Here is a 26,863-nt window from a genome sequence, read left to right on the forward strand (position 1 = left end):
GCAATGGGGTGGTGGGTGGAGGGAGCAGGGGGCGGGGCATGGTCAGAGCAGGGGGCGGGGCCTCGGAGGCTGGGTGGGGTGGGGGCAGGCCCCGGGGTGTTTGGGTTTGTGTGAGTTGAAAGTTGGCAAACCTACCGTCAAGGCATCTGGCGCTGTGAAGCTGCAGCATCAATTCCACGGTGGGGCTCATCTCCTGGCTCTCCGCACTGTGGCAGCCCGAAGGCAGCAGGCTGCAGGTGTTTGGGGGAAGGGCAGGTACACGGGTCACTGGGCAAGTGGGCCCCTGTCCCCTGCGTAGGCGGCCAGAGACGGCTGCTCAGCAATTAAAACCGGCAGGCACCTGGGCCTCATTCAGAGCCAGCCTGCAGCAGCAGGCTAAGGGGGCACCTGCAGCTGGGGAGGGCCTGCTGGCCCCATGCCGAAAGGCTTCCCCTCAGGTCAGGCGGGGGAAGGAGAGGCGTGAGGGACGGGAGCAGAGGCAGGGCAGCGTGAGGGAGAGCTGCAGGCTACGACCGGGAGACGTTCTCCCCAAGGTACCAAGGGAAGGTACCGTGGGATTGGTTGGGGCCCAGGGAGAGGCTGCTAATCTGTGACAGCAGGGCGGGAACCCCACTAGCGGCTGCTACCTAGGGCCCCGGGCCAGAATCCGGAGTAAGTGGGTGGGACTGGGTTTCCCCCAACCATCCCCACGCCTGGTGGGCCGCCACTGGGGAAAAAGGGAGCCTAAGACCATGGAAAGGTTTTCCCCTCAAGCGAACGACTCGCCTACGATGAAAATGGCTCGTTAGGCAGGGACCCATGCCTCTGGGGGAGGGTACTGCTGCCGGAACAGCTTTTGAGCCCTTTTCCTCAGCTTGCCACAGAAATGCCATGTCGTGCTCCAGCTCAACGCTTGGCCCGGAGGACAGCCCGGAGTCCAGTCATTACCAGTGAGAGGGACACGCGTGTGCCTTGCAGAGAGTCAAATCCAGCCTTGTCCGACTCATTCCTATTTGCAACGCCCAGGTGAGCTGGTTGGGGTTCCAGCGACGAGTTGGTCAGTTCTCAGCCAGTGCCAGCACAATCCCCTTTCATTACATGGTTCTCTATGGTGGATGCGTTTTTTGCCCAATCTGTCAAATTCTGGCTGACAAACCCAGCGGATGCTGTCTCATCTCTGTCATTAGCGCATGCTGATTACTACCCACCCCTTCTCTTGCGGTCCGGAAATAGCCTCTGTTATCTGGCAGTACCGAGGAGAATTCACTATGAGACTGGTCAGACTGTGGTGCAGAGGGACTGCTTGTTTTACGGCTAGGAAGGTTTCCAGTGCTGTGAAATGTGATAAAGGCAACACATCTGTTAGCATCTGAGGAAAGTGTGTGTCTGTGTGAGAGATAGTGGAGGGGATGGGAGGGGGCAGGAGGTAGAATCCAAAGGGAAGGGTTTGTTGCTCTGAATAAGAGCAACAACTAGATTAAATCTGCCGTGAGATGGCTCATGAGGTAATGAGTGTTTCCACGGGTGTCCTAATTTCAGAGACAAGAACAGAAATGCCGCAAGAAGAACAGAGAACGATAGGTGATGGCTTTGAAAGCAGACGTTTGAATTGAGTCAGATAGGAACAGGCGTATTCTTCACTCTCCTAGAGTGAAATGAGCACCTCTATTCAGTCAGTAAAAGCTGCAAAAGGAAATTTCTCTCAAGGGGCAATTGCCTTAAGGGGACTGCAGACAATTCTTGGCGCTCTTGGGAAGCTAATTGAATATGGAAATAGAAACAGAGGAAGGCAGATTTAAAGAGGCGCTTATTTTGCTAACATTTCACTTGGCTTCCTGATGTAAGCAGAGCCTCTCGAATATTCTCTCCTCTCTCCATCCGGTGCCATTTAATGCTGTTTGACATTGGTCACTTGCGCTTTTAGTTTCTTGCCAGAGTTTGGGTAGCATTTCCCTTCACGGTTTAACGTCCTTGAGATCATTTTGATACAGCAGGGTGAGGCTTTTTCAATACCTGTATTTTACAGTACTTGCTGGGGATTTATTTAAATGAATTGGCTTCAATCATTACAAATATCTGACATGCTTCACTTGTTGAGAGGACTTAAGGGGAAAAGCATGTCAATTAGAACTCCCCCGTTCCCTGCGCGTGGTTTATCAACAGATGGCGAGTAAGCCGCAGTCGTATTTCTGGAAAAGCAGGCAGACTCGGCGGCTCTTGGAACAGTAGCAGATGGAATTCCGTTCTAATACCGCTGAAGGGAGTGGGCCAGCTTGTCTCCTGCTGCACCCGCAAAATACTCACATCTAAGACTGGAAATGGAATCGGCACCTGATTCTTTCAGTCATCTCTCCCAGGAACTAGTTTGACCTGGAAACCAGTGGCTGCATCCCCTCACCTCCTCCAATGTGATCCTGTCAGCAGATCCAGCAGAAGCCTACAGCATCCCAGTAGTGGCTATGAAATCCATTATAGCTCCAGCTACCGTGGAAATATGGGTTCTGGAGGGACATGTTGCCAGAGGACTCGTTGCCAGAGGAGGCTGTGAAGGCTAGGACTATAACAGAGTTTAAAGAGAAGCTAGATAATTTCATGGAGGTTAGGTCCATAAAAGGCTATTAGCCAGGGGATAAAATGGTGTCCTTGGCCTCTGTTTGTCAGAGGCTGGAGAGGGATGGTAGGAGACAAATCGCTTGATCGTTGTCTTTGGTCCACCTCCTCCGGGGCACCTGGTGCTGGCCACTGTCGGCAGACAGGATACTGGGCTAGATGGACCTTTGGTCTGACCCAGTACGGCCGTTCTTATGTTCCTACACATTCCTATAAACCTGGATTATCCGGATGGACACTGCGAATGGAAATGATGCAGTCATCTCGTCTAACCCAGGAGTCCCCACTGGGGCAGACAGAGAGAGGGGAAATGGTCAGATCTTCTGATTTTTATTCTGAATCTCCTGAACTTTGTAATCTTTGTCCATGATCTCTTAGATTCCTGAAAGGCAAGGTGTGTCCCACCACCTCCAGTGGGAATGCAAACTCCAGCTGATCTAGGTACGTGGGAAACTGAAAATGAAGCATCTTCCTCGCCATACGTGGGAAAAGATGAAGACATTTACCACTGCCACCACCCTCTTGCAAGGAAATAAGTAACCTCCTGGTGTGAGTCTGTACTTCAAGAACTTGCATTTTCACACTGCAAAATTGGGCAGAGGGCAATAAAGAGGCACCACGTTGACAGGTCTGTTCACATTTCCCATCACCCACACGCAGATTTACACACCAGTATTTGGAAAGCCCACAAGGTTGCTGGAAAGAGAACCAAACCATGTGGCCCCCTTCCCATTCTCACCACGAGGGAGCGCCCATTTCAGCCTCCCGTGGCCATCTCAACAGTGTCTCCGCTAGAGAAAACCTGAGTCCAGATGTGTTTTTAAGGTAGCAATTGAACAAGCTGTTTGTTATAGCTAGCTGCTAAGCAGTCTGCTTTGCTCCTCCTTTGTCTGTGTCTGTGGTTAGCTCTTCAGGGCAGCCCCTTCTGTTTACACCAGACTCCTGCACCTGCGCTCCCGGCCATATCAGAGGGCTACATGTCTGACGGCCGAGGGAGACCACACTGGCAGCTGCTGTGAAGGTTTCCCATGGCAGGGCCCCACTGGTGCTGGAGGCAGAGGAATTTCTCTCCCTACAGCCCCGAATGGGCACTGTTCAGATGAACTAGACTGGACCAAGGTGTGAGGTTTGGTTTCAGCCAGGTGCAGCGTAGTGGGCCCCTGACCTGAAGTAGCCCCAGTTACGCCTGAACCTCCTGCGCCCACCGACTCTGTGAAAGTCACCTGCATTTTCATTTGCTGACTCGCATCAACCAACGGGATCCAAGTATGCAAATGAACAGGAAAGAGCGAGTGGTGATTGGCTGAGTTAGCTGTGATGTCATAGTGCTTGTCTGCCTGCAGCCTATAAGCCTGGTGTGGAAATCGGAGTCTTCTGATTGTCTTGTCTGCACCAGCCTCAGGCAGCACAGGCCTGCCAGGGTGCCCAGTTCTCGATCCGTTGCACGCTGTCTGGTTCGCCGGTCCCGAAAGCACAGAGCCCACCACCTTGCGAGATTCACCTCAGGGGCAGCGCTTGGTTTAACCCACCATGCTCAGGCTACACAGTGGAAACAAGCACAAGTTCCTGATCTCCACTAGCGAGCAGCAGCAGGTATGCCTTAACCAGCCTGTTGGCTCCTGATGGCTCGGCATGTCTACCGCTTCCTTCTAGGCCTCTGCAATAGCCCCGTCTGAATGGGTTTTCCTTGGAGGAGGGGGGAGGTGTTGGCACTAAAGATGTAAATACCCATTTAAAAAGTTAACCGAATAAATGATGCAATTTTAATCGTTTAACCAGTTAACCGTGGAAGGCTGGTGCAGAGCAGCTGGAGTCCTGTGGCAGTGGCTGCTCTAGGCAAAGGCCCCAACGGGGCTCCTACAGCCTGGCCCTCCGTGGGTGGCGCTGCCTCCGCTCCGGCCCAGACAGCCCACCACATCGCAACTAGGGGGCAGATCCCGCCGGGTTCACTGTGGCTGGTAGGCTGCCATGAGCGGAGGCTGCTCCTGCCAGACCTGGTCTGGCCCTCTGGTTAACTGGTTACCAGGTAAGCATGCCAGTAAGGCTAATGTTTACTGGTTAACTGGTTCATCTTTTACATCCTTAGTTGGCACTAGTGTTTCTAGGGGGCAGAGAAGTCCCATCACAGACCTACAGTTTTGTTCCTAAATTTTGACCTTGCAGTTAGTTTTATTAAAACCCATGTTTACTAAAAAAAATTTTAAATTAAAAAAAAAATATTAATGAGCCCCTCCCTTTGCCACTTTACCAGTGGGCTCCATCTACACTTTTTTTTTTTTTTACCATTAATGATTTTATATTTTCTTCCAGAAAAGGTGTGGAATAGCATCAATGCAAGAACAGATCCCTGTGTTGCACCACTAGTTCCTGTACAGGTTCATCCATGAGGCTGGGAGGGATCATATGCTACATCCGGATGCCTCCTTTTGGAACTTCTTCGAAGAATGCATTACTTTTTGCTCCTTCTCACTTGAAGTGGATAGGAACGTCTGACCTGGTGTCAGGTAATTCAAGTTCAATTTTTTTGTTTTGTTTGATCAAATCACAAAACTGAATAAGGAAAAGATTTCCATGGCTTTTTAAATGTGCTTGTAGGAGTATTCTATTTGGGTTTTGCGGAGTAATGTTTGTACCTGAAATGCTACAACGTTGTTCTATGACCAGAGGGCCAGAAAAATGAAATTGACTAGTCGGTCATTAGAATCAAAGTTGCATGAGGTATAAAAAAGTTAATTAGCTGTATAAACCCAATTAAATGAAGTTTCTAAATAGCGGGTGAAGAGATTTAGATTTTTTTTAATGAGAATAATTAGGTATGTAATAGCTAAAGGTATGTAATAGCTAAAGAAATCAGAAGTATGTTTAATCTGACAGCTTCCCTTCAAATTCCAATTAACATGCCGATGCATTGTGTGATATTTTACAACCAGGTCCTGGACGGACTTTATGGATTTCCATTTCAGGCTGGTTACATGTTATTTCCCGTACGGCTTACAGGAAGATATCAGCACTCGTTTGAAATGTCTCCATCTTAGGGTGAGACGTTAAAAGGCTTGAATTGGATGCATTACTGAAGCTTCCAGTGTACAAAACTAATGCATATATTTAGTTGCTCCAATAGAATTATTTCATGAAAGCCTTAGTGTCAAACAACCTCCCTCCCCCACGCATATACCCTTCGTCTAGCAATTTCCCAAATGCGTCAGTTACCAGTAGGAATAAAGATGCTGATTTATTTTTATAAGGTGGATAACTAGGCAAGAACCTGCTGCAAAAAGCCCAGTCTCCCATGCATTTTACCTTTCTGTGGGAAAAGACTGTTCTATTTATCATCATTGTCATCTTTTCTAATCCTATTTAACCGACTGGGGAATTTGTTGAATTAACATCAATGGGGCAGAAAGAAGAGTAGTTAGGCGGAAAAAGTGTCTCTATTTCTAGGCAGTGTGAGAACACACAAGAAAAATGATGCCTTAGTAGGCTCTTAATGGTTTGGTAACAGTTATTTGTGGCTTTGTCTATATTAGGATTTACTAGTCCTAGTCTAATCTAAGTAAGAATTTTGAAGTTATTCCTCAATCCATGCCACATGGCATCAAGACAGCTACCCTCAAACTGGAGGTGTAAACCAGAAGGCGTGCTTTATGAAAGCCCTTTGACTTAGAAGTTCGCTCCTCACACCCTAACCTGCCCACGCCCAGATGTATTGATGTTCCAGGTATGTTCCCCTCCCTTCCTCCCTCCACGGCAGTGGTGGTTGTTTGAGACAGAGGAGGGTCCAGTTGTGGATTGAAAATAAATCAGTCTGGACACAGCATCTCAGCTGGAACACGTTCAAGAATCAGGATCTGTTCTCAGCATTTGATACTTTTCTGCTTGGACATCGTCCTGACAGCGACTCTCTCTCACACACAAGAGAGCAGACATTGCTAGATCAAGCATTGCAGAGTTCAGGAATGGGAATTTAAAAGGTTTTTTGTACAAACGTAATTCTGCCAGTTTGCGGTATTTGAGACTGTCATCATGGAACAGCGTTCCTTCCAGCAGTACCCCTGGCTAATCCACTACTCACGATGGCTGGTGCTTACAAGGGTGCAATGAATGTGGCTAGATGATCTATTTGGTTACAGGTTGAGCCCTTCTAGTCCAGCAACATCCGTGGTCCAGCATGATTTGAGTTAGCCGGATGTCCACTTTTCATGGGTGTGGCCAAGTTTCCTGCTGTCCCATTAAGTTTTACAGCCACTAGTCCTGGCTCTCAGTGTTCTGTGCTGTTATTTAGCCCCTAAATGTCTTCTCAGAGCCCAGTAAGCAGTGGAAGTGTTGGTAACACTGTTAAACCATATTGATCTCCTGTCATCTGGCAAATCTCTGGTTTAGAACTGGTCTGGCCCCCAGGGTGCTAGATTAGAGATGTTGAACCTGTAGTAATCCCCTGAGCATTGTTTTCTTAGCTTGCAAATGTGAAAATAGTGCTCATTGCCCAAGCAATAAAGCCTTATGATAGTGTGGGATGAGGCAGTGTTGTGAGGGGCAGTTAAGGGGCAGGTATTTTCATGACTTGGTCTCAGAAATGTTTGGTGTGGCCAAAGCGTTCGGTCATTTCAGTGAATGACACCCCAGTTTATCTCGATGCAAATTTAGAAACCGGACTCACAAGATTTGGCAAGACTGAAAATTGCAACCAAGGGTCTCAGTTTTCTCTGAAATGCAACATGGCAAAATAGTCCCATTAGCATTAAGGAGTCAGCCCTTGTCACTGTCTTAGCTTTTCTGGTGTCTGGATTCTTCTCTTAAGTGGGTTAAGTGAAAGCAGAGATCAATGTTTTGATTCCTTGAAAAATCGCAAAGGGAAAGTTGCTTTAATAAATGTCACTTGGTTTCCAGTCGTACAGCGCAAAGGGAACAGGAGCCAGGCTAGAAGAAATGACACTAGCTGATGTTAACTTGTCATGAGAGTACTAGAGAGAGCTGGCAAATATTTCAAATAACTTGATCTATAAGAAGAACCCACTTCGTTATTATCGCGGAGAGATGGCATCAGAGTGAGTGCCGTCGCTACAGCTTCCAGGTAATTGGAGCACTTCGTTCCCAGGAGGACAATTATTCTCCTCAGACTCTGTGTTCCAGGAATCACAAAATTGCACCCTGCTTCTTGCGTTATGAAACTGTGCACTTAAGGCTTGAGGAACTGGGTTCTGCTGACTGACGGCAGAAGTCTGGCTTGTTTGGCTATCCTGAAAGTCCAGACCAAGTGCCCCACTTAAATAAAACCTACTCAGATAGATACAATGTCTTCTAATTGGCTAGTGGCTCAAGAACAGGAAGTAATCCATGCAGGGCACTTCCTATAGAGAGATTCTGCCCTCACCTGCCACACACACACACACACACACACACACACACACTTCCCCCTCCCCCCCCAATTTAAACTGATTTTTACAGGAAAAAAATCCTTGTTTTTTACAGAAGTTTTCTTCTGATTTTTTTTCACCCCTACTTTTGTGCCCTTCAAATATAGGGGGGAAAAATCACGTGTTTTATTAGGAAAATACAATAGATTGCATAAGAAATAGTATTACGATGATATATTCATTTGTGTGTCTATGCAAAGCAGCTTGTTGAAGAAAGGCTACGTGTTAGTTTAGAAAATACAACAGGAAAGTGTGCCAGAGCTAAGGTGCATGCACATTTGGATGCACTAATATCTCTCATACCCGTCACATTCACACATCAAGCTGTTAGCCAAGACCCGTGTCAAGTGTGGACCCGTTAAAATGGGAGGAACATGAAAATGTGTGTTGGAATGCATTCCTTTGCACAAGGAAGTTTTAAAAAAAAGCAAGAGAAAAAGGATGAAGTTGAGTGTAGGTGCAGCAAATGGCATGACCCTGAAATGTAAATATTTGCAGTCAAATAGTCTGCAACAGGAAACTGTTTATTCAAACAAAAAGTTTGATTTGGGGATTGCCACTGTATTGCTTGCTTAAGCTCAAAGGTGGCTCTGTGTTCTGAGTTGTGTGTTAGTTCTGCAGCTAACCAGTCTGAATTCCATTTATCAAGGCATTCATCTACGGAATACCTTCCCTCATCCTTCCATGCACCAAACTGAATCCCAATATTTACCCAGAACAATTATGAATAGTTTTATACTGATTTTTCAACTGATATTTGTTGTTGTAGTAATAAACAATGATACATTCCTGGGAAAATTGACCTAAAATGCAAACAGAAAACAAAGGGCCCTAGTAATATGTCAGATGAGCAGGTTGTGTGTTGTGGCCTAGGATAGCACCTTGTTCCTTGGCTCTCAGTGCCCAAAGACCGGCTTGGATATGTGTTTCTCACAGTAGCTTGCTTCAGTGGTGTTGGGTGTGGTGTCTATTTCATGTTGCCTGGTGGTAAAATGGAAGCGGCAATGCAGAACTTTTTTTGGTGGAGCACTTTGAGATCGACAGAGGAAAAGTCTTGCGTAGGTGCTTGTAAGAGGGCTCTGTTGCTTGCTGATAATCTTGCTCTATAAATTGATCTAATCTGATACCACAGACATTGTAGTAACAGCATAAAATCCAACAGGTCAAAGCTGAAAATGGTGATGATCAAACTAGAAGCATGACAATACTTAGCCATTGTAGCAGACTGGCATGTAGCCGATGCTCCAGCCCTTGGTCTTTAAATTAAGAATGGGTGCTTTTCTAAAAAAGATGCTCTCATTTTGCCATGAGCCATTGAGATCGGTGCAGGAATCGCTGAACGAAATTCTAGGTCCCTAGACCTAGAATTGGTGCAGGAGGTCAGCCTACACAATCGAAATGGTCCCTCCTGACCTTGAAAATATAGGTTTTTAATTTACTTAGAATAATAGAATCCTAGAACTGGAAGAGACCTCCAGAGGTCATCAAGTCCAGTCCCCTGCCCTCATGGCAGCACCAAGCATCATCTAGAATCCCTGATAGATGTCTGTCCAACCTGCTCTTAAATATCTCCAGAGATGGGGATTCCACAACCTCCCTAGGCAATTTATTCCAGTGTTTAACCATCCTGACAGTTAGGAAGTTTTTTCCTAATGTCCAACCTAAACCTCCCTTGCTGCAGTTTAAGCCCATTGCTGCTTGTCCTGTCCTCAGAGGCCAAGGAGAACAAGTTTTCTTGCTCCTTCTTGGAACACCTTTTTAGGTAGTTGAAAACTGCTATGATGTCCCCTCTCCGTCTTCTCTTTTCCAGACTAAACAAACCCAGTTCTTTCAATCTTCCCTCGTAGCTCATGTTTGCTAGACCATTAATCATTTTTGTTGCTCTTCTCTGGACCCTCTCCAATTTCTCCACATCTTTCCTGAATTGTGGTGCCCAAAACTGGACACAGTCCTTCCTCCAGATGATATTGGAGGAATTGGTGCAGGCCATATCTCTGCCCCTTCTTGGTTATTCTCCTTGCCAAGAGTCCCATAATTCTGTCTCCTCTGCTTGGCTGACATTCCTGAGTCTCATCTGTCTGTCAGTTTCTTGGAAAGTCACCTCTGCTGAAAAATAGCTACTCTGTGGAGCTTGAAAGCTTATCTCTGGTACCCAACGAAGTTGCTCCAGAAAGATATACTCTCCCCCACCTTGTCTCTTTCATATCCCTCAACTAGCACAGTTTTTTCAGCAGCACTGCAAATAGGGGAGCTTACGTCAAATGCCTCAGTGGAAGTCTTAGGCTACTATATTAAGCCATCTATTAAACTAGTAATCTCGTCAAAAAGCCATGTCAAATTTGTCTGACAAGATGTATTTTCCAGAAAACAACATTGATTGGAGTTACTTCTGCTCCATCCATGAATTCTTTATCAATTGCATTCCATGTCAGCCTTTCTGTGGTTTTTGTCCAGGATCGATGCCAGGATAACTGCATGTAGTTACCCAGGTTATCCTCTTTGCCCTTTTAAAATATGGTTTTGATACTATCTTGTCCTCCAATGTTCCAAGGCTTGTTAAAAATCATCATTACCCGTTCTGATGGCATCTCGGCTAATTCTTTTAGGTCTCTTGAGTTCATCAAGTCTCCAGTCCTTTTGTTTCAAATAAAACGGCTCTGCTAACAGCAGTTTATTAATTGTCTACATACTGATGGAGTGGAAAGTCTTTCCTTATCAATAAAAACTATGCCATCCCATTGCTTTCCAAAAACAGAACAGACACGTTTATTGAAGACGTTTGCCTTTGCTGCATCGTGACGTCTGTGGGAATTCTTGTCTTCAGGTTGTTAAAACAGGCTCCTTTCTCCCCTCCAAGACCTTTTTGATGCAAACAAAAATAATGAGCCTGCATTTCCTAGAGAACGTTTTGATTTGTGCCCAAACTCCAAAATGCAGAATATTTCAAGTCCGAAATGCACGTGGTACCTCCAGGGAGTTGCACGTCTGGTGCTGCTAGTTTCTGTTTTCATGTATCCGGTGGCACTGGAACTATTTTTGGGATGGGGGTGTTAAGCTGCATCCTCTCTCCACCCCCCTTAAACTGGTTGAAGGCGGGATGCCAAGTCTTCTGGCCTGGACTCCATTGTGGCAAATGGCTTGTGGTCCGTCCAGTCCGGGAGGGATGGCATCCCTCGCCGCCACAGCTGGGGCAGCTGCAGAGGGCGGGACCAAGGACCCTGAGGGCCGGTGAAGCCCATGAGGACAATAGGCGGGGGAACTCTGTGGGCTGGAAGTGGAAGATCCCTCTGGGGCCAGCAGGATCCCCTGGGGGCTGCCCAGAGGCTGGGACCTGGGGCTGGAGCAGCTGGCCATGAGGCCAACCCCCATGCCTATGCATGTCTTAGCTGGACTCTAGGCAGTGGACAGTCTCGTGATGGGCTCTCCTGCTGGACAAGGGAGCAGTTGCCTCGTGGGGGAGACAGTCCAGCCAAAAATCCCAGACCACAGAGGAGAATGGTGCAGGGCAGGGAAAGGCGGGGTCTGCATGGACAGGGGTTGTCGTGGCCCTACCCTGGGTGCAGCGGGGGGGGAGGGGGGTCACATGGCCAGTGGCCTCCTAGGCCCCCCCTCACCAGTTGCCTCGGGGGAGGGGGGAGCTGTAGACTATGGGCTGGGGCAGGGCCAGGGCTGAGGGGCTTGGGGAGCAGGCAGGCTGTGCCAGGGCAGGGGGCAGAGAGGACTCCCCGCAGCCCTCCCCACAAGCAGGAGTGACCTCCGGGGGAGGGGTTCCCTTCCTTCCCTAGCAGCGCACTCGCTCCACACCCCTGCCACTGCACATGTGCCTGGGGCCCCTCTTAAACCCAGGAAGCCCCCTCCCCTCCCCTGTGAGTGAACCTCTCCCTCCGCAGGCACAGAGATGCCTCCGCCGGTGTCCCTGCCTTAGCGGTAGCCAGCAGGGGAGTGCAGGGCGGGCGCTCTGGGGGAGCTGCAAAGAGGAGGAGAGGGAGGGTCTGAGGAGAACGCCCCTTGCAAATGCTGCTGCCAGGTGCTATGGTCTCCAGGTCTGAGAGCAGAGAGACTCTGGGCTCCTCCCTCCTAGCGGCCAGGCAGCAGGGAGGAAGGGGGCGGGAGGATGGCTCGCTGGTGCTTGAGGAGCACACTTGGTTGTTGGAAGAGTTTCTGCATGGCGGGGGGGAGGTCGCAGCATACTGGGGTCCGACACAGGACACAGTGTGAGTCTGGATGAGGGTTTGTGCCCAGGCAACGTGCTGGCCAGGGGGTGACAGTGAGCAGAACGAGCCCGCTGAGCCAGCAAAAGTCCTGCTGGCAAAAAGGGGTTTTGCTCAGAGGGCTTGTTTGGCTTGACTCTGTAGACCTGCATGGAAACGGAATTGCATGGGAGCGACGAGAGACACTCCTGCAGCCTGAGAGATTCCTCTTGGCTGAACAGCAAATGCCCGGGCCAACAGTGGCTGTGCTAAGCGAAGAGCACAAGCCTCTGTTTGAGTGCCACGTGTTAGGCGTCATCCCTGCCCCGTTCCCCCTTTAGTAGGTCCAATCTAACGAGCCCATCCAGTTATATTCCGTCCTCTCGGCTCCGGGTGGTGCCTCTCTTGAAGAGCTCAGTGCATCTTTGTAATTTATCAAATTGCTGCAGCTTTAGACTGGCATCCTGCACTGCCCAGTAATTGCCTCCCTAGAGTTTACGCCATTGACTGCCTGGACTTTTTCTCTCGTTCTCATTCCGGCAATGCCGTCGGCTGTCCTAACGCGCTGGCGTTCACTTGAATCCGTAAATCTCCATACACTGGAGGCTTGATGTGATGTGAATTCAGTTTCTTACCTGTTCCTCTCAGAAGCTGCGTTGGGTGGATTCTTCACATTCAAAGCTAGCAACTCGTGCGTTTGGCTCCAGTAGCATCCGCAGCGCTAGAGATGTGCTTGCACAAAATGAGGGAAACGGCAAAGCAATGGAAGTTATGTCGGGGGAGACTTCTTTGCAGCTGTGGTATCCGAGAGAAACCAATGCGGGGGGGGGGGGGTTCCACAGTGGACATCTGTGTGTACGTGGACATATGTGGTGTGACATGGCTGGCTAAGCTCTGCCACTACAGCCTGGCTGAAAAGGCCAACTGCAGACAGCTGAGCAAGCCCAGGCTTGAAGGACTAATGGAAGCAGCTGTGGGCCTAATTAGCCAGAGGGGAACCAGAGGGGAAGTGACGGGAGGAGCAAGGAGCCAGGGTGTGGCTGAGTGTGTCTCCCCAGGCAGAAGGACAGGCTGGCTGAGTTTGCTATAAACCAGGGGTAGGCAATAATTTTTGGTGGGGGGCCACTCCAAGATTTTGGTAAGTGGTCAGGGGCTGTACTTTTCTGTGGAGGGGGGTGCAGGGTCTAAGGTGGAGGTTGGGTGCAGAAGGGCACATAGGGTAAGGGACTGGGGTGCAGGAGAGGGCATGAGGTCTCAGAGGGTGGAGGAGGGGTTAGTCACCTGGGTCAGGGGATTGGGGTGTATGGTCAGGGAGGGGGTGTGGGTGCAGGAGAGGATTCTGGCCTGGGAGAGGGGTGTAGGAGGGAGTACAGGGTCTAGAAGGGAGTTGTCACCTGGGGCCGGGGGGGCAGAGGGTTTGGATGGTGATGTGGGGGTGGGGTGCCAGAGGCAGGTGCTGGCTGGGAGGAGTTTACCTAAGTGTCTCCTGGCCGGCAGCCCCAGCCTGCTTGAAAATACAGGCTGCTCCCTCCATGTGGCTCTCAACTCCGGCTGCCCCAGTGTCTCAGCTCCAATTGTCTGGCTGTTTCCAGCCAATAAGAGCTGAGAATAGGGATGCTAGAGAGTGGACGCTGCTGGGGGGCAGAACCCTGGGAAAGGGATGCCGTGGTCGGGGAGGGACGTGGGTCCCAGTGTGGTGGAGATGGAAGCGTCAGGGGACGGCAGGTGAGGCACCGCCAGGTGAGGGTGTGTAGCCAGACACAAAACCCCATCTTGTTTTTCCACGAGCCCCATCTTGTTCCCCCCCCTCCCCCAGAGAGCAAGAGAAAGGCAGTCAGCCTTTGATGCCCTGGGAACACAGGTTTGCTGCCTGTCCCTGACTCTACCATAAACAGAAACCAGACAGTAAATGGGCTAGCTGACGACCCGGGGCCTCCCGTCGCCCTGATGGCTAGTATCAGTAATTGACACGCCTGCACTGTCCCAGAGAGGAATCTTCGCCCATCACATACCAGAGGTGCCCATTGTCTGCATTTTCCCAGGTGTGAATTATGCTTTGCACCCTTCGTGGGAAACTTGGCATTCAAAGCCATTTTTCCTAATTGGCCACTTGAGCCCAGGAAGAAGCCTACATGACCCAAGGGGTATAAAAGAGGTTCAGCAGCCCACCCCATTTGAGCTCCAATCATCTATACCTGCTGGCAGGTATTGATTGTCTCCCGAGGTCTGTGGGACGCCCAACCTCGCCCTACTTCTTCCCGAGGGATTGAGAGAAAGACGCTGGCCACGCCAAGTCTGGAACGCAGGGGTGAGAATATATACCTGCTATGTGTCTATTTTGCATGCATTTAATAAGAGCTCAGAGAACCAAAGGGTTTCATGGTACCTGTAAGTAACTTATTAGTGTAATTTCTGTCCTGTCCTTTGTAGTGTCTGTGTTATCTGTAACACAGTAGTAGCATTTAACAGCTAAATTTACCCTGTAACAATAAAATAGTAACTGTTTAAGCTTTAACCTGACTCCTTCAGTTGCTGTAACAGAACCAAGCACAATTTAAAAGAACTTCAGCCGGTCATAAGGGACTCACTGCCCTGACCGTCGGCTGACAGAATTGGCGTAGTCGGCAGGATTGTGCTACTGGTTCACATACAGCAACATGAAGCCTGTCATGATAGACATGGATTTTAGTGGTATAGAGAAAGGGTTTGCCCAGGAAGGTTGGGGCAACCCAAAATGGGATAGAGAAATGTTAGGAAAGGATTGGGGAAATCCTGAGGAGTTGTGGGTTCAGTTCTGTAAGTATAGAACTGCCTGCAAGCTAAAGAATGGGACAAAGCCTGAGTCTGTGGAAAGGAGCCACTTTCCATTTAGCAAGGAAAACAGGATCAGGCCCAGACAAGCAGGCAGGTAACAGATAAGATTGAAAGCCTTGTGGTAGAACTAAGAAAAAGGCTGTAAGTACTGGAAATCTAAATCCTTAAAGCATACTTACAAGAGTAATATCTGAAACAAGGCCAGTTTTTATTTTAGAGATAAGAAAGTGTTTTAAGAAAAGAAAAAAACACAGAGAATTTAAACTCTGCAGAGAATGGAGAGAATTGACCAGTTGTGCAAATGCTAAAATGGTGTATAGAAAATTGTGGTTTCTTTACAGTCATTCTGAAGGAAAAATGGGCCCCTTTTCCAAAGGAATGTCTGTAAATAATCCAGGCAAATTTGATTCAAATTCGTACATTTGATTAGAGAGACTGCTAAAAGAACTCTAAAGGGAGGGTGTTCTATTGGAACTGAACTACCCCAATGAATAAAAGGGAATGTAACTGTTGTATAGCTATGTAGAAATAGTGTAAGAAAGGTTCAGAGAGAATGTATGTGTATCTGTGTGTAGATATATATATATATAGTGTAAATAATATGAAGTTTTCAAGGTCCAGTAATCTTGTTTGTAGGTTTAAAACAAATTGGTTTGGTAAGACCATTTTAGTCCAAGTTGTTTAATGAAGGTACAGGAAAACTGTAAGCATAAAGAAAGAGTTACACTATATGCAAAGTTTAATGTGGCTAAGTAGTGTTGTAAACAAAGATTGCACATTTTCCTGTAAACTATAGAATGAGTAAAAACTGCAAACAAACTAAAATGCTGTGAAAGCTCCAGGAGCCACAACAGGTTGTGATTTCCTTTGTGGTGTAAATACCCTAGCTGGCAGCACAAAGAAGCTTTGCAGGTAATAGCTAAGTTTGATTAGCAAACTACCTAATATCAGAAAGTTCAAATTGTAGCCCTCCAGAAAGAAAGAAAGAAATAGGAGGTTGGGTATACTAGGAAAAGTTTAAATGTAAGCAGTCTTTTAAGAAAGCAGAGAGAAGACTGAGAAATTGGCATTTGTAAAAGATGTTACCCCTTTTAAACAAAATCTTGCAAAGGTTCGGGCATAGCCCTTGGTCTGATCAAGTGTTAACTGCTTGTCCATACAATTTCAGACCTACAAATTGGCTAACTACCTGTAAATATGTAAACCCTTGGCTCCAATGGAGAGGGAAACAGCTGCAGCTTTTGTCTTCTATGGAAAACCTGTAAAGAGGTGTTCTTCAAAATTGTCTGAATATAAGAATCCAGATATGAAACTGCAAAAATGTAAAAGCCTCTTCTGCAAAAGTGGAGAGGTAGAAATGCATGTCCCTCAATACCCAGACAGAGCTAGATTCCCTTAAGGATGGGTGCTGAGAGTTAAAGCACCTCTCAGATTTATTATTTTTTTCTCTTCCCTCAGGAATATGTTTAAGAAAAGGACCAGGAGGTATAAGGCTTAGTAAACAAGCTCACCCTCCTTACCAAATTAATAGTAGACAAACCTGTCTCATTGGGAAAAGTCATTTAGCATGTGAAAAAGGGAAGGCAAAAAGTTTGGAGCCCTATATGGGCATGGTTGAAGGAATAAGGAAAGTAAAGCAGACATTGGAAAGTTACTAGGAATGAGACATTTTCTTTGAAAGGACAAAGCAAGTGATTTGAGGGAATGTGAAGATAAAAGGTGGACTCCATGGGAGTGTGGAAGGAATTAAGTGATGGTTGTAATATGTGAAGGGAAATCTTGTTTTAAAAATGACACCTTGTTTCTTTGCAGCCTCTTCCTTAAGCACTGTGCAAACGATCTATGCAAAGAAACAATCTAATGTAAACATTTTGTCTATGGACCCCTTTGTTAAATCTGCAAAGGAAAATTAGGGATTCTACTGAAACTTAATTGGCTAACTGCATAAAAGAATGAGCTCTATATATTGTAACTATTTTGTGGATTTCAAATTGACTAGTTTTATTTTGTTTTGGATAATGTCCTCTTGCTTAAAATTGCAAACTGACAAGGCACAAATTGGTTAGTGCTTCTGTTGGGCATTCAACTCTTAAGGACATTTAACTTTCTAGAAACCAAATTATTAGTTTAGAAATTCAAGCTTTGAAACTTAACTGTCTCTTTCAAGGCTGAGTTGATAACACTTTTGGCTTGCTTTTAAATTCAACATTATATGTGAATACAGGCTGCCTGGTTATTTCAAAGGAAAGTGGACAGGGAAGGCTGTTGCTGTTTCAGCAGACACATCCACTGCACCCCTGACCACAAACATAGAAGGAACAGCTCAGCTTGCAGAGCTGGCAGCAATCAATTAGCTTGTGAGGCAGGGGCCAGTACCATCTACACTAACTCCTATGCTGTATGGGCTGGAGCCACCCAGTGGATAACTAATTGGAAGAATAATAACTGGGAAATAGGAAAGCCTGTTTGGAGATTGGAATATTGGAAATGGATATACCAGTATGCAACCCAAAATGCCTTAAGCATAAGTCATGTGTCCAAAAGAATAATACTCTAGCTGCATAGCTAAATAACCTAGCAAATGCAGCAGTACAAATTTTTGCTGCCCAGGTGGATTGGGAACGCCTGTACATTTGGCTACATAAAACCTTGGGACACACAGAGAGCTGGTGCGGCAGGCACATGCCAGGGGGTGGCCTATCACCCACAAACAAGCCAGAGCTCTGGTACAAGCTTGCACCCTATGTGCTGAACTCAGAAACATATAACAGAAAGGCAATGATTTGCCAGGCTAAGAGATGGAAAAATGCTATGGGCAACCTGGCAAGTAGAGTATATTGGTCCACCGCCCAGCAGTAAGCAAGGGTGGGAGTATGTTTTAACTGGAGTAAAAATTGTTTCAGGAATTGGTTTTGCTTACTCAACCCCAGTGGCAACAGGGTTGTTTACAGTCATGGGACTAAACCACTTAATAGCCCTGGTCCCAACACCCCAGTTTGGGAACACAAACCCATTTACTTCACTCCTATAAGGGAAAAGGAGTCTGGACAACTGCAGATGCTGGGCTAACACCAATAACCATTACTGAGGCTTGGATTGTATCCAAGACCGGCAAACCTTATGTTTTATTACAGGAAACTGAGGCAATAGCCCTAAACAGTGCTCCAGTGGGATGGATCCCTCCCAGTGCTGGTGTGAATCCGGGAAACCACCATGAACTTTTTGTATATATATACCGCTTGCTGTTGTAGTGCTTGCAACCACTGTTGTTAGTTACAGACTATTGAAATGAGACATGGTACTCCAACTCGCCATGGTCTTCTTCCTCATCCCAACTGCTACTGCTGTACCAGAACACCTTACTTGACTCCTCTACTGGACTGGGAATCGAGTTTGTCCCTCTCAGCCCAAATAACTGGTGAAACAAAGTGACATCTTCCGATGGGGACCGGTATGGTTCGATGACAGCGACTACCGCAATCCTCTAAATAACTCTGGGGGGAGGTCAAGGGGGGAGGCAAGGGAAGTGGCAACAAACGGTATGGGATAAGACATGCTGTAACTAAAAATGTAAAGCCTCATGGCTAGATTGTCTAGCCCAACACCTAGGCCTTCGTTAACTCCCTTCCTTCACTCTATTGTAAATACTATATTAACCATTTTACTTGTTGTAATTGCTTGCTGCATGCTTCTATGTATTGTTAGGCATTTTGTGTACACTGCTACCTCCTCTGCACAAATCTGGTATATGGCGTTGGGAAGCGATCCTAATCAATCCCTTGATCCAAATTATCTGATCAGACCCTGCTGATAGGGCGATTTTAGCTTCCTCCAAGGAGGGCAAAGGGTGCTGGCATCACCGCCATCTTGCGTTCTGGGACATAGTGAGGCGTGTCAAGGGGGTGGAATGTAGCCAGACACAAAACCCCATCTTGTTTTTCCACGAGCCCCATCTTGTTCCCCCCCCTCCCCCAGAGAGCAAGAGAAAGGCAGTCAGCCTTTGATGCCCTGGGAACACAGGTTTGCTGCCTGTCCCTGACTCTACCATAAACAGAAACCAGACAGTAAATGGGCTAGCTGACGACCCGGGGCCTCCCGTCGCCCTGATGGCTAGTATCAGTAATTGACACGCCTGCACTGTCCCAGAGAGGAATCTTCGCCCATCACATACCAGAGGTGCCCATTGTCTGCATTTTCCCAGGTGTGAATTATGCTTTGCACCCTTCGTGGGAAACTTGGCATTCAAAGCCATTTTTCCTAATTGGCCACTTGAGCCCAGGAAGAAGCCTACATGACCCAAGGGGTATAAAAGAGGTTCAGCAGCCCACCCCATTTGAGCTCCAATCATCTATACCTGCTGGCAGGTATTGATTGTCTCCCGAGGTCTGTGGGACGCCCAACCTCGCCCTACTTCTTCCCGAGGGATTGAGAGAAAGACGCTGGCCACGCCAAGTCTGGAACGCAGGGGTGAGAATATATACCTGCTATGTGTCTATTTTGCATGCATTTAATAAGAGCTCAGAGAACCAAAGGGTTTCATGGTACCTGTAAGTAACTTATTAGTGTAATTTCTGTCCTGTCCTTTGTAGTGTCTGTGTTATCTGTAACACAGTAGTAGCATTTAACAGCTAAATTTACCCTGTAACAATAAAATAGTAACTGTTTAAGCTTTAACCTGACTCCTTCAGTTGCTGTAACAGAACCAAGCACAATTTAAAAGAACTTCAGCCGGTCATAAGGGACTCACTGCCCTGACCGTCGGCTGACAGGGTGCTCTGAAGCTGGAGAAGAGCTAATTCCGAGTCGCCACTGCGGAGACCCACCCTGCTACGATAGGTGAACACACCTGGGGAAATTTTGGACTAGTGATTCTCCACTTCTGGAAGCTACTGTGTAGCTCCGGATGCTGCGGAGTTTTTTTTTTATCATTGTCAGGATAGAGGACAACAATAAAAATGCCTGTGCCCTGTTGGTTCTCCAGTTCCTGACTGTGCCACTGAAATTGTGGATTATGGACACATGACAATCTGTTTAGATGGTATTGCGTGATACCTGGTGCCATGGCAGTCCTTCTGCACACCCCCCTTGGGAGACAGACCCTTTGAAGTGGATGTACCAGGAAAACGGTGCTCTGGAGGGCTTTGTCACACGACCCACAATGCTATTCAGCTCTGCAGCGTAGCTCTGGCCTCGTGCGATCGCTCCCTGCAGTTCTGATGTTCCACGTGTTCCGTGCCCACGGTCGCTGACAGTGATTTCCACCAGCAGCAAAACAGAATCCCGGCGGACAATGAGGAGCACCAGCTGCTGTTGAAATACATGTTGCTTGCTTTCGGAGCCATTTTGAGTTTTAATTCAGAGCCAGAATACTGCAAGCTGTCTTCACGCTGATGAGTACCTCACTTCACTAATAGTCCCATACAAATCAACAAGAACACTCACAAAATAAGGCAAAATCTGGCTCTGGGCTTCAGCGTTCTTTTTCTGATACCATGTGACTGCCTTACAAGTTTCTGTTTTGGTTGGTTTTATGTTTGCAGCAGTGTACGGTCTTTGAAGACATGCTGCGTTATTCATTTGGAGATGTGGCTCTTCTTGAGCATGGGTGGGCAAGAGGCTGCCAGCAGGCTGGATCCAGCCTGCCAAGCCACCGGATCTGGCCCATGGCCACCTTGACAGAACCCTGAGGCAGAGAGCAGTTCACGCTTTAAAAAACCAGCTGCTTTCTGCTCTGCATGGCTGGGGAGGGAGACTTCTTATGCTGTTCCCACTCCCAGCAAAATCTCTCGGCTCCCCTTGGCCAATCTCTCAGTTTCTGGCCAATAGGAGCTGAGAATTTTTGCGGAGAACAGGGGCAGTGTGGCTAAGTCTACACTGCAGAAATTTGTCGGCAGAGGCAATGCAAATGAAGTGCTCATTAGCATTTCTCACACACTCATTTGCATAGTCTCTTCCCATCTTTGGAGCAAGATCCTGTCTACCTGCTTTTTTGAGGAATAAGGGTTCTTGTGCAACAGGGGGTTTTTTTTGCACACAATGGCCCCATATATACTGCGTTTTTTTGTGCAAAAACCTCTTCCGCAAAACGGATTGGAAGAGACTATGCAAATGAGTGCGAGAAATGCTAATGAGTGCTTCATTTGCATAGCCTCTGCTGACAAATTCCTGCAGTGTAGACATAGCCAGTGTGAAGACACCTCCCTTCCTCCTCTCGTCATGCACAGCCACATGGAGCAGTGAGCAAGCCTGCAGCAGACAGTCTGCCTCAGGTTTCTGCAGGTAAGCACCACTCAGCCAGAGCCTGCCTCTGGCATCCCACCGCCTCTCTCCCCCCGATGACCTGCCTCAGGCCACCACCCAAACCCTCTGTATCCCTTTTTCCCCATCTCCCAGGTCACAACTCCCTCCTGGCCAGACCCTGCGTCCTCTCTTATATCCCTCCCCCAGGCTAGAATCCTCTGCAGCACCCTCACCCTGTACAAATACCCCCTTCCGGGATGCACCTTTAACAGGGACCCATCTTGGTGCCCTTTGTAGTGTCCTGAGTCTGTTCCCCACTCTGAGATGGGGGGCTTCCTGGTGACCACATCTTCACCTTCACTTCAGGGCTTTGTCTCCCAGTCCCAGCGTAGTGTGCTGGTCTGCTATAAGAGCTCCTCAGGGAGCTGTCCATGGTGTTGCTGCTCTGTCAGCCAGTTCCTCACCCTGTTCCTCACCCTATCTGCATCCCTTGAGCTCTGCACTACAATTAACTGTTGCTCTGCTTTACAGCTCCTTTTATAGGGCTGTCCTGGCCCCTGATTGGCTGCTTGCTTTGCTGCCACTCTAGCCTGCTTGGAGAACTTCTCTATGTCTCTTTGGGAGGACCACAAGGCCTTAAGAAGGGGACTTCAGGGGGCTGGTCCACCCCGTCACAGTGACCTCAGTTTTCACTCCTTGTTGTGTCTAATGCTAAGTGAAATACATACTAAATTGGTTGGGGCACTGCTGCATATGCTTGTCTCACAGGTATCCAAATTCTGTGGGGTTGCAGGGCACCTGTCCTGCTTCCTAATGAGACTACACATAACTGAAGTGAGCTGTTGAAAGCAACTCTCATTTTTAATACTATGCTGAGTAGCTAAACGCTTCAGGTCAAAGGGAGACCTAGATTTCCCCTTTGCTGGCTCATTATTTTGAAGCTGATTCTCTGCAGGAAGACAATATAATAGCGTGATGCTTAGAGACCTAATGCAACCCCCTGGAAAAGTAAGTCTTTCCATCAATATTACCAGCGTTGGATCAGGTCCTGAGGGCACACTTCTGAAGCACTGTGTGATATTTTCATTGAGCCCGTCCCATTAGAGTGCAAAGCTCAGGTAGTTCCTTAACAACACTCCAGAATTTTATACCAGCTACCAACACCACAACATTCACTCTGGCTAGAGGCATATAGGTAAGAATAGTGGTCGGTAGGTTTCCAGTCCACCCTAGGGTCCCCAGGCAAATTCCCTATCCCCTAGGCTACTCCGGAACCCACCCCACCTACCTACCTTCTGGGTGTCCCTTATCCTGCCTTCCATGTGCTAGAGCCACTTTCCATACTAGGGTGGTGGTCATGTGCCCATCACTTATTTGTACTGTAATGTCAAGGAAGTGGCTCTGTTGTGTGGACTGGTGCAGGCTGAGGTTGATGGTGGGGTGGAGATGGTTGAAATCTCTGTGGAATTCTTCAAAGGCCTCCTTCCCCATGGGTCCATATGATGACAATGTTGTCAGTGTAACACAAGTAGAGGAGGGATGCCAGAGGTTGGGAACCGAGGAAACATTGTAAGTCAGCCATAAAAATGTTTGCCTACCGTGGGGGCCATGTGAGTACCCAGACCTGTACCACTGATGTGAAGGTATAAATTGTCTCCAAATTGGAAATGGTTGTTGGCGAGGACGGAGTCACAGAGCTCAGTCACCAGGTGTGCAGGGGCGTCGTCGGGGATAGTGTTCCCGACAGCTTGTTGTCCATCCTTGTGTGGAATGTTGGTCTAGGGAGCTTCTACAATCATGGTGGCCAGGCTAGTGTTTTCAGGAAGGTTACTGATGCTCTATCACTTCCTCAGGAAGACAGTGGTGTCTCAAAGGTAGCTCGGAGTGCTGGTAGCGTAGGGTCTGAGGAGTGAGTCCACATAGTCGGACAACCCGGCTGTCCAGTGTGTGAGTTGATGGGATATCTGGGATTTCCAGGTTTATGGATGTTGGGGAGCAGATGGAACACTCCTGGTTGTGGCTTTAGGGGTGGGTCCATGTTGATTTGGCCCCATGCTATTGCAGAGAGTTTGAGCAGATGGTGTAACTTCTTTTGGTTTTCCTCAGTGGGATCAGACAGAGGAGGCCTGTAGCAGGTGGTGTTGGAGAGTTGCCTGGCATCCTCCTGTTGTTAATCTGACCTATTCACAGTGATGACAGAGCCTCCTTTGTCAGTCGTAGGTCTCTTCCCCAGAGCCCACATGATAAGTCCATGGAACCCCTCTCAGCTTTGAATCGTCTGCAGACTTAATAAGCGTACTCTCTATGCCAGTACGGCAACACCACCTCCCTGTTTACCCTGCCTATCCTTCTTGAGTAAACTGTACCCGTCTATACCAATATTCTAATCGTGTGTATTATCCCACCAAGTCTCTGTGATACCAATGATGTCATAGTTGTGTTTATTTATTAGCACTTCAAGTTCTTCCTGCTCATTACCCATACTTCGTGTATTTGTTTATAGGCATCTAAGATACTGATTTGATCTTGCTTCCCCATTCTGCCTTGTCCCTTTTTTTCCCTCTATTCCTCTATTCTAGCTCATGCTCCCTCCCACTCTGACCCATCTCCCAGGTCTCCCACGTTCTTCACTTACCTGTGGGCTTTGGTCACCTGCCCCCATCGAATCTAGTGTAAAGCCCTCCTCACTAGGTAAGCCGGTCTGCATCCAAATACAGGCAGTCCCCGGGTTATGTACAAGATAGGGACTGTAGGTTTGTTCTTAAGTTGAATCTGTATGTAAGTCAGAACTGGCGTCCAGATTCAGCCGCTGCTGAAACTGACCGCCAGTTCTGACTTACATCCAGATTCAACTTAAGAACCCCAGGCGTCCCCCAAGTCAGCTGCTGCTGAAACTGATGAGCGCTGATTCCAGGAAGCCTGGGGCAGAGCAACTCTGCCTCGGGCTTCCTGTAGTCAGCGCTGGTCAGTTTCAGCAGTGGCTGACTTGGGGACGCCTGGGGCAGAGCAGCTGGGGTGCTGCTGGGTTGCTCCAGTAGCACCCCTCGGCGCTACTGGACCAACCCAGCAGCACCCCAGCTGCTCTGCCCCAGGCGTCCCCAAGTCAGCCGCTGCTGAAACTGACCAGCAGCGGCTGAATCAGGACCTGGGGCAGAGCAGCTGGGGTGCTGCCGGGTTGGTCGAGTAGTGCACAGAGCGGGTGCTGCAGGACCAATCCGCAGTGCCCCAGCTGCTCTGCTCCAGGGTCCAAAACAAAAGCCTGGTCTGCTGGGGGGGGGGGCACACTATCCGCGCGCCCCCCCCCCAGCAGACCAGGGACACGGGGAGCAGAGCAGCAGCGGCAGCGGGGTGCCGCGCCTCTGAGGCTTTGCTCTGGCAAAGTCTCAGAGGCGCGGGACCCCCCCCCCCCCCCCGCGGCTGCGGCTTCAGTCCTGGTGCCTGTGGTCTGCTGGGGACCGTCCCCAGCAGACCACAGGCACCGGGTCTCAAGCGGCAGCAGCGGCGGTTCCCGCGCTTCTGAGGCTTTGCTCTGGCAAAGCCACAGAAGCGCGGGAACCCGCCCGGTGCCCCTGGTCTGCTGGAGACGGTCTCCAGCAGACCAGGGGCACCGGAGCAGTACGAACGGGGCTTTCTCGCCCCGGAGCTCGCAGGTAGCAATTCGCTACCTCGACCTCCGGGGCGAGAAAGCCCCGTTCCTAAGTGCGGATCTGACATAAGTCGGATCCGCGTAAGTTGGGGACTGCCTGTACTGACTTCCCCTTCCTTGAAAGATGAGCCTCATCCCTCCTTAGCAGCCCTTTTTGGAATAGCTTCCCATGGTTGAGGAAGCCAAAGCCCTCGTGGCGACACCATCTTCGCAGCCAGGCGTTCACCTCCAGGATGCACCTGTCTCTGCCTGGACTCCAACCTTTGACAGGAAGGAGCGGAGAGAATACCACCTGTGCTCCAAACTCCTTCACCTGTACTCCCAGAGCCTTGCAGTCACTTTAGATCCACTCAGTGTCACACCCTGCAGGGTCATTAGTGCCCACATGTATAAGTAGCATGGGGTAGTAGTCAGACCCTCAGAAAAATGAGCCAGGGGTGTGTCTCAAGTGAGAAGCAAGGCAAAAACCACTGACCATACCCCAGACTAAGAAGCAGAAAGACACTCCCCACATGCCCCTTGCACATCAGAGCTTTGGGGGCCCAGGCTAGTAGATTTTGTGGGCTCCCCTAGGTTCTGGGGTGTGGCCAAAAATGAGGATTTCAGCATGTGGGAGGGGGCTGCCGGGAAGTGGGTTTGGGGTCTGAGCGGGAGGGAAAGTGAGGAGTGGGTTGGGATTGGTGGTTCTGGGAGGGTGGTAGGATGTTGGAGAGGGCTGGGGGTAGGAGGGCTGGGTGGGAAGTAGGATGCAGGAGCAGAGTTGGGGTGTGGGAGCTGGGTGCAGGAGCAGAGGGTGGGTGGGAGGAGTGCGGGAGCTGGGTGGGGGTGCAGGGTCTGAGTAATGAGGAGGGAGGTGCTTACCTGGTGCAGCTTCTTGGGGGTGCAGGGCTGGAGTGCCAGCATCACCTCCCTGATGCTGGGGGGGTTCCCCAAGTCTTAGGGGCCAGATCTAGGCAAGCCAGGGGCTGGATTCGGCCCCCCAAGCTGTAGGTTCCCCAGTAGAAGAACAAGATCACTATGATGGGGGCAAATATGTGCTATGCTTTTATTGCAGTGCAGGGGCTTAGCTAGGATGCAATTAACTAATGTAAGGCCACGCCTTAGTATCTGAAGCTGAATATGGTGGTGGAGGAGAAACTCACCCCCTTGTTTGTGGGTAATGCTTCTGTACAATTCTGCTGCTGACTTCACTTGTCGGATTCAAAGTGTCTCCTTTGTAGTGGGGTTTAAAAAGACAACCCATGTGCCTAATCTTTCACCTCCAACACTACAAAGCCTTTGAGACTCCCACTGCAGTTGCATGAAGTACAGATTCGCACTTCAGTGGACTGCTTTAGATAACCCTTTCTGATGCTCTGCCTTTGCTTCCACCAGCAGAGACTTCACACACACAATTTGTCTGGGAGTGTAGAATGAAAAAATGACAAAAACGGTACCTGATGAAACAGGTTTTTGGGGGTTGTACTGTAATTGGCTATATACTGCAAAGAGAATAATTTCATACATGTCACTCTGCTGATACAGTATAGGCCTGGGGTATCAGAAGAGGAAGGCTCTCTTTTTCATACTTCAGAGGAGTAGCTGAGTTAGTCTGTAACAGGAAAAACTTAAGGTGCTACTAGACTAGTAGTTGTTTAAAGACTAACAAAACATGTAGATCGTATCATGAGCTTTTGTGGGCACAGATGACAGGAGTGTTAAAAGTCCAGATCCAAGAATAAATAAGGGAAGGAAGGAGGGAGGGGAAGAAGGAAGAGAAAGAAAGGAAAGGAGGGGGGGGGGAAGGAGAGGAGGAAGAAAGCATAAGCTGTAAGTGCCTTTTTACACTCCTGTCATTTGACAAAGTGGGTTGTCAGATCATACTTTCACTGCATGACAATTCTTTGGTTTGAACTTAAATCCTCCTGAGTTCTTTGCTCTGTAACTAGCACTGGATTGTGTCTTGTTTGTGATACTTACTGGACGTCATC

At 48.5% G+C, this 26,863-nt stretch overlaps 1 protein-coding gene across 1 annotated transcript in view; it reads left to right on the forward strand.

The window, feature by feature from the left end:
* The first annotated feature begins 3,991 nt into the window (after positions 1-3,991).
* The window catches only part of PIGG (phosphatidylinositol glycan anchor biosynthesis class G (EMM blood group)), a 100,087-nt gene continuing 77,215 nt past the window's right edge, over positions 3,992-26,863 (forward strand). Inside the window, exons 1-2 of the mRNA XM_075931310.2 lie at positions 3,992-4,182; positions 4,900-5,093. Of these exons, the coding sequence (XP_075787425.1) occupies positions 4,973-5,093 (121 nt within the window). The 5' untranslated portion in view covers positions 3,992-4,182; positions 4,900-4,972. The remainder of the gene's footprint in view (positions 4,183-4,899; positions 5,094-26,863) is intronic.

The sequence above is a fragment of the Pelodiscus sinensis genome, chromosome 6 (genome assembly GCF_052426305.1).
Source record: "Pelodiscus sinensis isolate ZL-2025 chromosome 6, ASM5242630v1, whole genome shotgun sequence".
Classification (NCBI taxonomy): domain Eukaryota; kingdom Metazoa; phylum Chordata; order Testudines; family Trionychidae; genus Pelodiscus; species Pelodiscus sinensis.